At 54.4% G+C, this 726-nt stretch overlaps 1 protein-coding gene across 1 annotated transcript in view; it reads left to right on the forward strand.

Annotated features, from left to right (window-relative positions):
• Positions 1-553: 553 nt before the first annotated feature.
• The window catches only part of SKIDA1 (SKI/DACH domain containing 1), a 2,822-nt gene continuing 2,649 nt past the window's right edge, over positions 554-726 (forward strand). The window contains exon 1 of the mRNA XM_019616773.1: positions 554-604. Within this exon, the coding sequence (XP_019472318.1) occupies positions 554-604 (51 nt within the window). The remainder of the gene's footprint in view (positions 605-726) is intronic.

Consider the following 726-nt stretch of genomic DNA (forward strand, 5'->3'; position numbering starts at 1 on the left):
GGACGCAGCTCCGAGCGCGGCCCAAAAGTTTGCGGCCCCGGGAAGGCCGAGTGCTGAATCAGCGGGGTTTCGGCTGAAGGACTGCTGGTTTCTTTCTTTGGATTGGCGCTTTATTTATACTAGATCATTCCAAAATTAAATGTTAAGGATTCCACTCATCGATCAATCTCGGGAGGATAATTTATCGTAAATCAAAGAAAAGGGAAAAAAAAAGGAAAACAAAGCCACAACGTGATGTTTACCGTGTGACTCAAAGTCAACATTCTGCCGGCGATCCGCTGCCGCTCTCGGCTGTTTCATCCCTGCCTTTGTGGTGCCCCCCGCAGCCCTCGTGGCTCTGTGCACGCCGCCGCCCACTAGCTCCGCGCTATCCCCGCGCCCTCCTTTTCCCCCATTGTAAAGCCCCGCTCTAGGAATACCTGCACCAAATACAGTTAGAGAGAGTAAACAATCGCCCTTCGGCGGGGTTACCCTTCCCCCGCACGCTCACATCACTTAGAGCTGCCAATTGCAAAAGGTACTCTGCACACTTAACCGCGCTGCTGAAATTACGATGGTCGTGAAAAATAGGCTCTCAGGGTGGCTGGGGGCCGATTGTTTACCCGTGTGCATTTGGGGCCGAGCAGACCGTGCCCCTATTTCCAGAGAGTTGTGAATATGGTCAGAGCGCACCGCCCCGGGAAGCCCAGGCTCTGCTCTGCCTGACACAGGTCTTCCCCGCACCGA

Source organism: Meleagris gallopavo, chromosome 6, assembly GCF_000146605.3.
Source record: "Meleagris gallopavo isolate NT-WF06-2002-E0010 breed Aviagen turkey brand Nicholas breeding stock chromosome 6, Turkey_5.1, whole genome shotgun sequence".
Taxonomy (NCBI): Eukaryota; Metazoa; Chordata; class Aves; order Galliformes; family Phasianidae; genus Meleagris; species Meleagris gallopavo.